The sequence below is a fragment of the Oncorhynchus masou genome, chromosome 32 (genome assembly GCF_036934945.1).
Source record: "Oncorhynchus masou masou isolate Uvic2021 chromosome 32, UVic_Omas_1.1, whole genome shotgun sequence".
In the NCBI taxonomy this organism is placed as follows: Eukaryota; Metazoa; Chordata; class Actinopteri; order Salmoniformes; family Salmonidae; genus Oncorhynchus; species Oncorhynchus masou.
This window is the reverse complement of record NC_088243.1, coordinates 38319601-38332526: the sequence shown is the minus strand read 5'-3', so window position 1 is coordinate 38332526 and position 12926 is coordinate 38319601. Positions and strand designations below refer to the sequence as shown.

At 43.0% G+C, this 12926-nt stretch overlaps 1 protein-coding gene across 1 annotated transcript; it reads left to right on the top strand.

Annotated features, from left to right (window-relative positions):
* The first annotated feature begins 6400 nt into the window (after positions 1 to 6400).
* On the top strand, positions 6401 to 8009 carry LOC135526986 (left-right determination factor 2-like). Its single transcript, XM_064955658.1, has 4 exons — positions 6401 to 6668; positions 6879 to 7122; positions 7247 to 7486; positions 7688 to 8009. The coding sequence occupies exons 1-4, from the start codon at positions 6401 to 6403 to the stop codon at positions 8007 to 8009; spliced, it is 1074 nt and encodes a 357-aa protein (XP_064811730.1).
* The last annotated feature ends 4917 nt before the right edge of the window (positions 8010 to 12926 follow it).

Below are 12926 nucleotides of genomic sequence, written 5' to 3'. Positions count from 1 at the left end.
TAGAGCCAGTTTGTGCAGTTCTGTGAAGGGAGTAGTACACAGCGTTATACGAGATCTTCAGTTTCTTGGCAATTTCTCGCATGGAATAGCCTTCATTTCTCAGAACAAAAATAGACTGACGAGTTTCAGAAGAAAGTGCTTTGTTTCTGGTCATATTGAGCCTGTATCGAACCCACAAATGCTGATGCTCCAGATACTCAACTAGTCGAAAGAAGGCCAGATTTATTGCTTCTTTAATCAGAACACCAGTTTTCAGCTGTGCTGACATAATTGCAAAAGGGTTTTCAAATGATCAATTAGCCATTTAAAATGCTAAACTTGGATTAGCTAACACAACATGCCATTGGAACACAGGAGTGATGGTTGCTGATAATGGGCCTGTGTGCCTATGTAGATATTCCATAAGAAATCTGCCATTTCCAGTTACAATAGACATTTACAACATTAACAATGTCCAACACTGTATTTCTGATCAATATGATATTACTTTAATGGACAAAAACTGTTGCTGTTCCCAGGTGGCTTGTGGCAAACTTTAAACAACACTTTTATGGATATCTTTAAGAAATGGCTTTCTTCTTGCCACTCTTCCATAAAGGCCAGATTTGTGCAATATACGGAGGATTGTTGTCTTATGGACAGAGTCTGAAAGTAAAGGGGCTGAATAATTTTGCACGCCCAATTTTTCAGTTTTTGATTTGTTAAAAAAGTTTGAAATATCCAATAAATGTCGTTCCACTTCATTATTGTGTCCCACTTGTTGTTGATTCTTCACAAAAAATACAGTTTTATATCTTTATGTTTGAAGCCTGAAATGTGGCAAAAGGTCGCAAAGTTCAAGGGGGCCGAATACTTTCGCAAGGCACTGTACATACATACCTTGTAAGCATTTACATCTGTCATGTGTGAATGTTGCTGTTTTTATGTTTACTATACACAGTATATCAGAAATTGTGTAATATAATTATTGTTAACATAAAATTATAAATATAGTTTATACAGGTTTATACACATTTTCTGTATATTGTAAATAGTCACTAAAATATACGTAAACAGACCATAAATGACAAAAAATGTGTTTCCTTGGAAAGCAGTCTGTGCTATGATCCTGTCTCAGCCTCCAGTAATTATGCTGCAATAGTGTCGGGCGGCTAGGGTCAATCTGTTATATCTTGAGTATTTCTCCTGTCTTATCTAGTGTCCTGGGTGAATTTAAGTATGCTCCTTCTAATTTTCTCTTGCTTTCTCTTTCTTTCTCTCTCTTCTCTCAGAGGACCTGAGCCCTAGGACCATGCCTCAGGACTACCTGGCATGATGACTCCTTGCTGTCTCCAGTCCACCTGGTTGTGCTGCAGTTTCAACCTTTCTGCCTGTGGCTATGGAACCCTGACCTGTTCACCGGATAAGCTACCTTGTCCCAGACCTACTGTTATTCTCTCTCTCTCTACCGCACCTGCTGTCTCTAACTCTGAATGATCCGCTATGAAAAGACAACTGACATTTACTCCTGAGGTGCTGACCTGTTGCACCCTCTACAACCACTGTGATTATTATTATCTAACCCTGCTGGTCATCTATGAACTTTTGAACATCTTGGTCATGTTCTGTTATAATCTCCAACCGGCACAGCCAGAAGAGGAATGGCCACCCCTCAGAGCCTGATTCCTGTCTAGGTTTCTGCCTTTCTAGGGAGTTTTTCCTAGCCACCGTGCTTCTACATCTGTATTGCTTGCTGTTTGCGGTTCTAGGCTGAGTTTCTGTATAGCACGTTATGACATCAGCTGATGTAAAAAGGGCTTTATAAATAAATCGGATTGATTGATTGAAACAATATCAGTACTTTTTACATTTACAACAATATCATCAACTGATTTCAGCCAGTGTATGGCTGTGGATTGACTGCATTGTTTCAATTGAAGGTTGGCGTATTGTCAGTTAATTTACATTTGAACAATTTATGGAATTTTTCCACAAACTGTCTGGCTAGCATACAGTGGAGATACATTCTTGAAATGCATTATTTTATTTATATCTTATCACAGCTTTGGCAAACCATGGTTTAGCAACTCCCTGACCAAAATGGCCGACCTTTATCCCATCATAAGGGTCCCATCATAAGAAGGTTAATGACCATTCTAGTATTCTAGTTCCTCATTAAATCAAAATAAAATCAAATTTTATTGGTCATATACACATTGTTAGCAAATGTTATTGCGAGTGTAGTGAAATGCTTGTGCTTTTAGTTCCGACAGTGCAGCAATATCTAACAAGTAATCTAACAATTCCACAACAACTACCTAATACACACAAATCTAAGCAAAGGGATGGAATAAGAATATGTTCATATAAATATATGGATGAGCAATGACCGAGCAGCATAGGCAAGATGCAATAGATGATATAAAATACAGTATATAAATATGGGATGAGTAATGCAAGATATGTAAACATCGTTATTAAAGTGGCATTAATAAAGTGACTAGTGATCCATTTGTTAAGAGTGGCCAATGATTTCAAGTCTGTATGTAGGCAGCAGCCTCTCTGTGTTAGTGATGGCTGTTAAACAGTCTGATGGCCTTAAGATAGAAGCTATTTTTCACTCTCTCGGTCCCAGCTTTGATGCACCTGTACTGACCTCACCTTCTGGATGGTAGCGGGATAAACGACAGTGGCTCGGGTGGTTGTCCTTCCTGTGACATCAGGTGCTGTAGGTGTCCTGGAGGGCAGGTAGTTTGCCTCCCGGTGATGGGTTGTGCAGACCGTACCACTCTCTGAAGAGCCCTGCAGTTGTGGGCAGTGCAGTTGCCATACCAGGCGGTGATACAGCCCAACAGGATGCTCTCAATTGTGCATCTGTAAAAGTTTGTGAGGGTTTTAGGTGACAAGCTAAATTTCTTCAGCCTCCTGAGCTTGAAGAGGCGCTGCTGCGCCTTCTTCACCACACTGTCTATGTGGGTGGGCCATTTCAGTTGTCAGTGATGTGTACGCCGAGGAACTTAAAACTTTCCACCTTCTCCACTGCTGTCCCGTCGATGTGGATAAGGGGGTGCTCCCTCTGCTGCTTCCTAAATTTCACGACCATCTCCTTTGTTTTGTTGACGTTGAGTGAGAGGTTGTTTTCCTGGCCTTACCAAGGCAACTATTGTCTATCTAGTAAATGTGCTAGCTATTTCAGTGGATATTGAACACATTTCTACCTGCAAATTAATAATGTTTTTACTAGATCTAAGGAATTGTAATAAATTCACACAAGGTTTTTTGTGGAAATCAAAGGAAGTCAAAGATGTCAAAGTAGGCCATAAATGTTTGAGTAATTTACATTTGGTTTGAGGTCTCTCTGACAATCAATTAGAAAGGGTATTGCGATAACAATAAAATGACATATTTCACAAGATTTAAGTAATTTTTATTTAAAAAATTGGTGGAAATCCAAGGTTGTAAAAGTAGGCCAGACATTTGTAGAATAATTTACACTTGGTTCAAGGTGTCACTGACAAGCCTATGGAAAAGTTAATGCGATAAGAATAATTATATATTTTACTAGATTTAAGGTGTCTTATCTAAAAGGTTTCATTTAGTTTCCTTAATAGGATATTGATTTATGCATCATATCTTTTTCTTAATCCACTTAGAAGTCATTATAAACACAAACATATTTTGATCAGCTAAGGCTACAATACCTTTATCACAACACATGTAGGCCTGCTAAAAAACTTTGACTACAGAAGATGATCACCATTACAAGAATAACAGCACATTAATAGCTGCAGTAAATGAAAGGCTTGGCTGTGTCTTCGTTTCTGTTGTCTTATTTTGTAATGCTAATCTATAGTCCTTCATTAAAACCTGTTGATTGGGGAGACTTGCTGATTCCTGATTAAGTGGATCAAGATGTCTGTTAACTTTCACCCGAAGAGTTTCTGTCAACAGTCAGTGTAGGAGGGTGACTCGTTCCTCTCACAACCCGTCTCCAACCCCTTATCGATATTGTGTATTGTCAATGCCAACTGTTCTCGCAAAATCAAAGCTTGCCGGTAACCGTAGAATGTGTGAACATGGGATCAGCATCACTCAGGGGCGTCATATACCCGCAAAATCTGAGGGGACACAAACTGTGTGTGAATGGCTGGGGGTTGGTCTACCGGGAGGAATGTTTCCCTCTGTACGTAAATGTGAGGATGTTGCATTTTTCAAACACCTGAAACAGCATTTTTCTGTAATCTAAAGCCAAAATACTTGTGCTTTGTAAAAAAATATTTGGATTTTTCTGCATATCTAAGCATACATCTTAATGCTGTCTGTAAAAGAAGAAACTAAATATGCTGCTCTGCATCTCTGCTAAAATCTGGGTTAAAGATTAAAAATAATTCAGTACATTTAGTTATTGCTTGCTTTTCTCAAATAGTTAGACAAGCTAGCTACTAACTAGATTGATAGCCTGAAATGGCTTCTTGGTAGCTAGTTATGAGGTTGTTGAGAGTAGGAACCTATATGGGCTAGCTAAAGCCAACGGCATAAAATTGCTAAGTGACTAGTAGTATTACGGAGTATTTTTTTTTTTTTTTATTGACAAATCTGAGGGGGAACGTGCCCCTGTGCCCCCTATGGGCATGACACCCCCGGCATCACCCCTTACAAATGGCACTATCTAATGAAGTAAAATAATAACGCAAGGTTTTACATTTAGGTTAGGCATACCCAGAGCAATAATACAGGCATTTTGTATTGGAGCAATGGGCGCCAAATGTGTCTCTAACTTTGTAGGGCTACTTTTATATGTCCTATGTGAGCGTTACAATTAAATAGGCAACCAATTCATATTTCAAGTTTTGCACAAATGTCATTTTTGCTGCTCTATTCCCAACTCCAATGTGGCGAATAAAAAAAATGGTTGGCTTGACAATGACAGCAATGGAATTGGCAAGAGCACAAACAGATCTGGGACCAGGCTACTACTACCCTCACCAGGAAACAACTGAAATCTAAGACATGAATTTGTCTGAATCTTTCATCTCTTTTGTTGGATATGTTGGTTTAGTGTTGTCCGTCTACTACATCTATTAAAATGAGGACCCAGCAGGCCTGCCCTGCCAAAAAGAGACCGCTAATAACATGATGATTAACACACACAGCACAGGGAGCACATCTGTTTAGCTGTCTGACTACTGTTGATCTGGCATCACGTTTTGTGTGTGTGTATGTGTCTGTCCTCTGCTTGTCAGATGTTGATCTGTCAATCAGCAATTCCTGTGTGTTGTCTGCGTGTATGCTGTCTGTGGGCACACTGTCTGTCATCCCAAGACCACCTGCCGCACTCCAGTCCCAATACACACTCCAGACTGGGACTCTATGGAGGAACCAGTTGCCTCAGCCACTATAGTGTTTGTGTGTGTATATGACAGAAAAAAGACCCAGCCAGCTCCTGCATTAGAGACACATAATCAGGTCCATGTGAAGAGCCCTTTACAATCCACATCCCAGAGCAGAGCACACACTGGATTACTCATCTGTCCCCTATGGGAGCTCGGCTCCCAATACACACCAGTCTGTTTGACCTGACACACACATACACAGGGGGACCACCATAGACTCAGGCAGAGAAGGATAGACATACCTCCACACACTAATGATGTTATACACATACTTGACAAACTGAATTACACTAATATGATAATCTGTCCATGGGGTGCCATTCTAAAGCTACACAGGGGTTGAGGGGCCAGTTGTTAATGAGTGAGAGGAAAATATCTGTCAGTGATGTCCATCTATGTATGCCTTTTGATCAAGCTAGTCTAGTGCTCCAATTAGAACAATATTAGATCATGAAAACTAGATCATTATCCCAGACCGAGTTCAATTTGATAAATAATGCAAAAAGTTTAGGCTCAAACTGTTTCGATTTTTAATTAAACAATTCAAAAATTGAAATAGCCTACTGAAAGCCTATCAACGATGTTTGGACTGAATGACACGGAGGGTGAAACCGCTTAGATGTCCATTAGAGAGAGATTATCACGTCATTAATTGCCGGTAAAAAAAGCACTCCTCTATCTACTAATCTATTGGTGTCTAATCCACCCATGTTTCAGATGAAAATGGGGTCATTAAAAACGAAATGTGTGTTTTTCTTTCATGTGCGAGTCCCATCTTTACTGGTCGATGTGGTGATGATGGGTGTGATCGATGAGTGGAGGGAGGTGGGGGTTGGGATCAGGCAGAGGCTATTAGTCCTAAAATAGGCCGTTACATTGAAACTCTCCCGCGCGTCCACTGTTTTTGATGTTGGTCCCCACACCTTTGTACACGTCCGTCGGGATGTCACAGCGGGGCTACTATATATAAATGTGGTCAGTCCTTGTCCTCCATCTGCAACAGTATTTAACTCTCAACTCTTTCAGAAATGGCATATTTCCCAATGTGGCTGCTGTGCGCCAGTGCGATACTGTCTCTAACGCACAGCTTCAACCAAGAGAACCTGAAAGAGGCTATGCTTCAGAGGCTTGGACTGAAGGAACTCCCAAGGATCCATAAAAGGGACTTGGAAAACCTGGTCGTTCCTAGCCACATCAGAAACAAGTACCTGACCCTGCTGAAGCTGCACCACGAGAGGAGACGCCGCTCTCTGCCCAGCCTAGCAGGAATCCTCAGGGGGTATTCCGGGAACGCAGGTAAACAGCAATGGCAACTATGACCGTTTCTAAGACTGAGAATATGACAGTTTTAAAGACTGACTGATTTTTATTTTCCATCATATTTTATTTACTATTAGTTATACCGTTGTTAACACCAATGCGTAATTCTCAGTTTGGATTCCAAATTACGCACTGCTGTTCAATTGTCCACATGCGGACGGTGTCCTGTAATATTCTACATAACAGATATATCGGGGGAGATTCTTTACTCTGACGCCACCAGAGAGCGGTTGGTTTTCGACATGGAGGCCAGGGTCCCAGCCAACAGCGAGTTGACCATGGCGGAGCTCAGACTCTACCAGAACGCCCCTCATAAACTGCACCTGGCCGGGAGAAAGAGTCAAAAGCAGGGCAACAACGCACGGGTCAGCGTCTACTGGGTGGAGGTTCTAGAGAACGGCGCCAACCGCTCCTCACTGGTAGACTCAAGGTCAGCACCGTTACCGCACATCATTCAACAGCCTACTTTTAATTAGCCTAATACTAATTAATTAGCATGCAAGTTAATTAAAGTGCTATTGTGATTCATTTGTATGGTTGTCCTCTTTCAATAGGTTGGTGCCAATCTACGAGACTGGGTGGAAAGGTTTTGATGTGACGCAGGCCGTACACTACTGGTCGAAGGGACGTCGCGAGGTGCCGCTGCGCCTGGAGCTGCGGGTCGAGGGGGAGAGACCGGGAAGCTACGCAGCCGAGATGGCCAAGAGTATGCGCTTTACCGCGCAGGACCCCTCTGACCAGAGCACGGGAAAACCTGAGCTTCTTTTTTACACCTTGAACCTGGAGGAATATGGGTAAGTGACATTTAATAGCTAGGCTAATGGCAATGTTTAGAACCTTGGTTGGACAGTGGACACATTTTAATTAAGCATAGAGGCTACACACATATGGACCTGGCTGCTATGTCACAGTATGACATTTGCTTATACATGATTTGAGAATCTTCTATAGATGTGTCAAACGTGTAATAACCTGACCGTTTATCTTCGTTCCAGTTCCCGTGGTGACTGCCAGTCCAGCAAGCCGAACGGCATATGCTGCAGAGAAGACCACTTCATCAACTTCCGGGAGCTAACTTGGACTCAATACTGGGTCATCGAACCTGCGGGCTACCAGTCCTTCCGATGCGCAGGAGGTTGCAAGCAGCCAAAGCGTCATTATGGCTACGGAGAACGGCGGTGCGCCGCTACGGAGAACGCGCCGCTACCTATAATGTACCTGGTGAAAAAAGGAGACTACACTGAGATTGAAGTGGCCGAGTTTCCCAACATGATAGTGGAGAAGTGCAGATGTACAATGGACAATGTATCTGTTTGAGAATGAAGAAGGAGCGCAATCCAGAGAGACAGAGATGCGAGTGCGACTCGTGACGCACAGTACTTTTTTTCTTCAAATTTAAAATGACTATAGGCTAAAAAGGAGATCTCTTGTTGGTGTGAATATCTGAGACAACGATTATATTAGCCGATCACTTGTTTGTTGAGCACTTTAAATGTAAATACGTAGCCTAATTTATGTTGCCCATGAATGCATTTATACTCTTCATATGACAAGATTAAAAATATGAATTAATTGCACATTTTCAAAGTATATTAACGAACGTATTTTTCTTCCACAAATCCTTGATTAGCAGTGTCACTTCATTGTTGTCTAAGGGTTTGCGTTTGAGGGAAAGCGGGGGGGGGGGGGGGGTGAATAAACGAAAACACAGTCAAACTGAGATCATTTACAGATGTGGTTGTGAGACCAATTTTATCATTAGAGCCTCACCACTAGCCCAGTCCTTTGTTATGGTAACACATCCTCATCACGGGGCTTCCGATCAGTGTTTGATTTGTGGATTTATTTACTTAGTTTCCGTCTCAGAATCTACAGCACTGCATCCATTGGCGACCAGTGTGGCCAAGCTAAACGTCACCAATTACGCACGAATGGCGCGCCTTTGGAGATTCACTATGACACGCGGACGGGAACAACAGGGTTGATTTTTATGCAAATGCACGGAAGGAGTTTTGAACTATGTCAAATTAGTTTTTATTTAAAAATGGCATGATTGATGTGAAAGACATCCAGTCCACTCTACCATTTATGACGAAGACCACGAGACAAAACCAATGTCAGATCGCTGTCCTCATCTCGTCCCCCATTAGAGCCCCAGTCAGTGTAAAGTGTGAGGTATTTTACTCTAATCTTAATCTAATCTATTCTCCGTGGTGTTCCGCGTTTGCCTGGCTACCCAAACTCCTTGCTACGGACACACGCTACACCAAGCCCATGGTCATTAGTTTCTTCTCAACAATGAAGATAACAGATTTTTTTTTCGCTTCAGTCATCACGCAAATTCAGCATAACTGGGTGAAATCATACATTCGGCTCAGGAAGGTTGGTGTTGCCTTGTTTTGCACACACTATACAAAATAATAAAATGCAGTACTACAGGATATTTCTTAACGTAGCTCTTTATTAGCTAGTTATAACTAGCATGTTCACCTATCGCCAACCAGGATCCAACCGACCACGACCAAACCGTTTGGGTGGTCTTAACCAATCATAGCGCAGTATGAAATGGCGGGAAAATGCATCCAATTACAATTCAGTATGTTTACACATGAATATGACATCCCCCTTCTTTTAAAACAAAAGAAAATGTTTACATATTCTAAGGGTTTCTTTTGAATACATGCTCTGCAGTTTGAACTCAAGGTAAGTAACCATTTATATTGCATACTACACCAACTGAATCAACAGACTCTGAAACAATAATCCAACATACAGTTACTTTTCAGACAAGGGATTCTCAGCAACTCAGCTTTCACTGTAGAAATAACATCTTAACATTTCAAACAGATACAATACCAAAGCATTTCAAGTAAACTTTCAATAACAACTTTCCAGTCAAACTCTTTTATGGCAGCGATCCGCCTACACCCTTTGACATTTCACAGGTCTAGGACAGCTCTGGGCTTGACCTCTCTTCCTGACCTTGTGCGATTTGACGCTGAGCATGCTTCTGTGTCAGTCAACAGTTCTTGTGGTGTTGCAGGCAAGTATGTTGTGCTGTGTGTGTGTGTGTGTGTGTGTTTAGTCCATCACGTTCTCTTTCAGGGGAACAGTTCATCTCATCGTGTTGTTCTTTTGTGTTCAGTAGGTGACGACTGCGGCGGTACAACACTTCTTCTGAGGGTCAGTGTCAGCTGGCTGGATGACGACTGCTGGCTTCCAGAGGCCATGCCTCCTGGATTGGTCTAGCTGACCTGTCGTAGTATCGCTTTTGTTGTTGTTGTCGTCTCTGTGCACGTTTATAATGCATTTCCTTGTAGCTGACGACCTCAGGTTGCAGCTGCTGGTTGGTGCTGGGAAGGCTTGAGCGAAGTCTGCGGCTCATCAACAGCTGGGCTGGTGATTTGAAGTTGTCAACTGGAGTGTTGCGGTATTCAAGGAGACTGAGGTAGGGGTCTCTCGTCTGCTTTTGCTTTGTCCATGAGTGATTTAGCAATCTGCACAGATTTTTCAGCAAGGCCATTACTTTGAGGGTAATGCGGGCGTGTGGTGACATGTGAACTCCCATGCTTTTGTGAAGGATTCAAACTCATTTGATTTGTAACAGGGCCCATTGTCAGATTTTAAAGTCTCTACAATGCCATGCCTGGCAAAGGCTGCTTTCAGCTTGTGTATCACAGCTGCAGATGTGGTGCTGTGAAGCTTGTCGAGTTCGAAGTATCTGCTGTAGTAGTCCACTGTTACGATGTAGTCCTCGTTGTTCCAGGTAAACAGATCGGTTGCCAGGACATGCCAGGGTCGGTCTGGGATACAGTGAGGTAACATTGGCTCTTTGGTGTTTGAGGGCCGTTGTTCAAGACATAAGGCGCATTTACCAACAATGTCCTCTATTTGTTTGCACATTCCGGGCCAAAACAAAATGTCCCGTGCTCTCCGTTTGCACTTTTCCATGCCCATGTGTCCAGCATGGATCTTTGTCAAAATCTCTTCTCTGAGACTGGTAGGACTAATGATTTTCTCTCATTTGAAAATTATTCAGTTGATCTGTGATAGTTCATCACGATGGTTCCAGAATTCTGAGACGCTCTGAGGGCATTTTCTCCTCTCCTCAGGCCATCCATCCTGTATGACTTTCCTCAGCTGTGTGAGTTGTGAGTCCTTTTCTGTTTCTGCTAGGATCTCCTTCAGTTTTGTGTCACTAACTGATAAGTTGCTGTACACACTGTGCACTTGCATGTCCATGCCTTCACTGAGGCTGTTGTCCTTATAGGTAAGAAACTTCCTGGAGAGTGTGTCTGCGACAGGGATGTTTTTGCCTGGATGGTGAGTGATTGTGAAGTTGTATTTTTGTAGTTGAAGGATCATTCTCTGTAGCCTTGGTGGGGCTGCGGCTAGTGGTTTCCTCATAATTGACTCAAGTGGCTTGTGATCGGATTCCACAATGACTTGTCGTCCATATATGTACTGATGGAAACATTTACATCCGAACAGAATGGCGTAGAGCTCCTTTTCAATTTGAGCGTAGTTGATTTCAGTCTGTGAGAGATTTGGAAGCGTAGCCGATGGGCTTTCCTTCCTGCAGTAGCACTGCACCTAGTCCATACTTCGATGCGTCCACTTGGAGTCTGAGCTCTTTGTTGTGGTCGTAGTAGGCAATGATTGGTCCTGGTTCCCTCGTGATCAAGGCTTTCACATTCTGGAAAGCAATGTCGTGTTGCTTGCCCCAGAGAAACTCACCGGACTGCTTTAGCAGTTGACGCAGGAGTGCATTAGCATTGGAGAGGCTGGGTGCGAACTTGGCTAAGTAATTGACCATGACAAGCACTGTTTTCAGCTCTGCACGGTTCTTTGGTGGCTCCATTTCTTTTATTGCTGAGATCTATTGTGGATGTGGCTTGATTCCAGTCTCTGTGAGACGATGTCCGAAGTAGCTGACCTCTGTAGCGCCGACTGTGCTCTTCTCGGGGTTGAGCCGGACTTCTCTCTCGCGGGACCTTTGCAGCATCGCGCTGAGGTTACGGTCGTGCTCCTCTTTGGTTCGACCATGGACAAGGATGTCGTCCACAATGGCCACAACTCCGTCGAGGCCTTCGTACACTTCGTCGATCTTTCGCTGAAACTCGTCTTGGGCTGAGAAGGATATAACCCCACCCACTTTGCCAAAGCACAGCCCCCACACCATTAGAGGGATATCTTCAACCACCAAATTACCATCCTGAGACAAGGCCGAGTATAGCCCACAAAGATCTCCGCCACAGCACAACCCAAGGGGGGGCGCCAACCCAGACAGGAAGATCACATCAGTGACTCAACCCACTCAAGTGACGCACCCCTCCTAGGGATGGTATGAAAGAGCCCTAGTAAGCCAGTGACTCAGCCCCTGTAATAGGGTTAGAGGCAGAGAATCCCAGTGGAAAGAGGGGAACGGCTAGGCAGAGACAGCAAGGGCGGTTCGTTGCTCCAGAGCCTTTCTGTTCACCTTCACACTCCGGGGCCAGACTACACTCAATCACATGACCCACTGAAGAGATGAGTCTTCAGTAAAGACTTAAAGGTTGAGACGGAGTTTGCGTCTCTCACATGGGTAGGCAGACTATTCCATAAAAATTGAACTCTATAAGAGAAAACCCTGCCTCCAGCTGTTTGCTTAGAGATTCTAGGGACAATTAGGAGGCCTGCTTCTTGTGACCGTAGCGTACGTATAGGTATGCATGGCAGGACCAAATCAGAGAGATAGGTAGGAGCAAGCCCATGTAATGCTTTGTAGGTTAGCAGTAAAGCCTTGAAATCATCCCTTGCCTTGACAGGAAGCCAGTGTAGGGAGGCTAGCACTGGAGTAATATGATCCAATTTTTTGGTTCTAGTTAGGATTCTAGCAGCCGTATTTAGCACTAACTGAAGTTTATTTAGTGCTTTATCCGGGTAGCCGGAAAGTAGAGCATTGCAGTAGTCTAACCGAGAAGTGACACTTTTGTCATGGATAAATTTTTGTGCATCATTTTTGGACGGAAAGTCTGATTTTTGCAATGTTACGTAGATGGAAAAAAAGCTGTCATTGAAACAGTCTTGATATGTTCTTCAAGAGAGAGATCAGGGTCCAGAGTAACGCCGAGGTCCTTCACAGTTTTATTTGAGACGACTGTACAACCATTAAGATTAATTGTCAGATTCAACAGAATATCTTTGTTTCTTGGGACCTAGAACAAGCATCTCTGTTTTATCCGAGTTTAAAAG

What these genes read in the sequence shown, in the direction of transcription:
- LOC135526986 (XM_064955658.1), top strand. Translation starts at nt 6,401, where the DNA reads ATGGCATATTTCCCAATGTGGCTGCTGTGCGCCAGTGCGATACTGTCT. An exon ending in GGGGTATTCCGGGAACGCAG is followed by an intron (nt 6,669 to 6,878) that starts GTAAACAGCAAT and finishes TCTACATAACAG; the next exon opens with ATATATCGGGGGAGATTCTT. An exon ending in TTGAACCTGGAGGAATATGG is followed by an intron (nt 7,487 to 7,687) that starts GTAAGTGACATT and finishes TCTTCGTTCCAG; the next exon opens with TTCCCGTGGTGACTGCCAGT.